This window comes from Microtus ochrogaster, chromosome 8 (assembly GCF_000317375.1).
Source record: "Microtus ochrogaster isolate Prairie Vole_2 chromosome 8, MicOch1.0, whole genome shotgun sequence".
NCBI classification, from domain to species: domain Eukaryota; kingdom Metazoa; phylum Chordata; class Mammalia; order Rodentia; family Cricetidae; genus Microtus; species Microtus ochrogaster.
This window is the reverse complement of record NC_022015.1, coordinates 14,499,430-14,501,356: the sequence shown is the minus strand read 5'-3', so window position 1 is coordinate 14,501,356 and position 1,927 is coordinate 14,499,430. Positions and strand designations below refer to the sequence as shown.

The following is a 1,927-nucleotide window of genomic DNA, read 5'->3' as shown; positions in this document are numbered from 1 at the left end:
CAGAGAGCCACCCCCTCCACTGTCTGTCTGCTCCCAGAAAGCCACCCCCTCCACTGTCTGCTCCTTGTGAGCCACCTCCTCCACTGTCTGTCTGCTCCCACCTCCTCCAGCCATCATTGCCACCAGCTGGGGACCAGGCATTCAAATACGTGAGCCTGGGGGTGACATTCCACATTCAACCCGTGTCAGGGTCTAAAGAAAACTAGTCTGTGGGGTTGTTGAGATAAGGTAAGGATCCAGGTAGGGGGCACAGGACGAAGCAGGTGAGTGAGGGTCATTGTGAGGACATGACTTTCATGGTCTGAACTGTGCTCGGCCCTGAGCAACCCCACAGCCTCCCTTATCTTCTCACACAGGTTGGGGCTGTTGGTTTGCTTCTATGATGATCTGGAGCTGCTGGACCCCACCCTGGCCCAAGTCCTTCTCCACCAGATGCTCAAATGCAGCCACCTCCAGGGCTTCCAGGCTGACATCCAGAAGGTACAGATGAGAGGCGGGCCCCTGGGACCTCCTCGGCCTCAGTTTCACCAGTTTGCCTGGCCTTCGAGTCCAACCTGGCAGATGGCATCGTTAGTTCTGGAGGAGAGGAACATAAGGAAGTAATTACAAAAAACAGTGTAGAGAAAACGTGGATGTGTGTGTTGAAACACATTCAGAACACCCTTGGCCAACCAAAATGAATGGTGGTCTGGGAATCTCAGCATCTGTACTGAGCACAGCCCGGGGATCTTGAGGGCAGATCTGCTCCAAGGTCCAGGGTGAGGCTGGTAATGCACGCGGACGAGCGGCTGAAGGACAGATGATGCAATTGGAGGTCAAGGGGCTTCACAGGAGTAAAGGCTCTGTCAGGTGCCATGCCAGGGACTGATGTTATTGGTCTAGGGACATGGCCTGGGCATGCCAGATGTCTAAATAAGTTTCCAGGACGGTGGCACAGACCTGTGGTCCAAGCTGCTTGGTAGTCTGAAGGAATGTCACAAATTCAGGTCAGCCTGACTAAGACGTTGTCTCAAAATTAAAAACAACAACAACAACAACAAAAAAAAAACAAAAAACAAAACAAAACCAAAACCATGGAAATGGTTTAGGGATGTAGCTCAGTGGTAGAATCCTTGCATACATTGTGTGGGTCCTTAAGTTTAACCCTGAGAATCGGAGGGGCAAAGAACAGCCGCCAGGGCAAGGGCCAAGCTGAAAATGCAAGTTTGATCCCCGGAAGCCACAAGGTGGCAGCAGAGAACTGACCCTGCAAGCTGTTCCCTGGCTGCCACATGAGTGCTGTGGTACAAGAGCGACCCACTTCGCCATGAATGAAAGAATGAATGAATGAATGAATGAATGAAAGAAATGAAAGCCTCCAGATGATCCCAGTGAAGGCAGGATGAGGAGCCCTGAAAGAGTGTTATTCATGGAGCTCCAGGTCAAATTAGCAAATGCAGATGGCTACCCCACCCCACTCCCCTATCCCTTTCTCTCTCAGTTTGTTTGTTTGTTTGTTTATTTTCAGTAAAGTCTAGTTATGGGTCCCTGGCTGGCCGTGAATTTCCTGTCCTCCTGCCTCAGCCACCTGAGTACTTGGATTTCAAGCCTGTGTTACCTAATATCTAGCCTTTTATTTCTGTTTTTCCCATTTAAATTTCAGATCGCTCTTTTCTTAATTAAGCAATTAGAACCACCACATTACAACACCATTAAAAGGAAGTCTTTGTAAAGGCAGCAGCTATTCACACATAATTCCAAATACCTGGCTACATTTGGCCTCTCCCACCATGGCCATCTATTTGCCAAGATCTATTTTCATGCTCAAGGAAAAATTCTTAAGCTCAAGCAAAAATAAGAAAATCGTTGCAATTTTTGACCGGAGAGAGAGACACCTTTGGCCAAGAAGAAAGACAAAAGCAATTAGACATGGGGTGAGGTGGGGGTG

General features: G+C 48.9%; 1 protein-coding gene across 1 annotated transcript in view; it reads left to right on the top strand.

Moving 5' to 3' along the window:
- Positions 1 to 1,927, top strand: part of Otoa (otoancorin) — an 82,144-nt gene that overhangs the window by 39,380 nt on the left and 40,837 nt on the right. Inside the window, exon 12 of the mRNA XM_005351171.2 lies at positions 357 to 480. Coding sequence (XP_005351228.1) covers positions 357 to 480 — 124 coding nt within the window. The remainder of the gene's footprint in view (positions 1 to 356; positions 481 to 1,927) is intronic.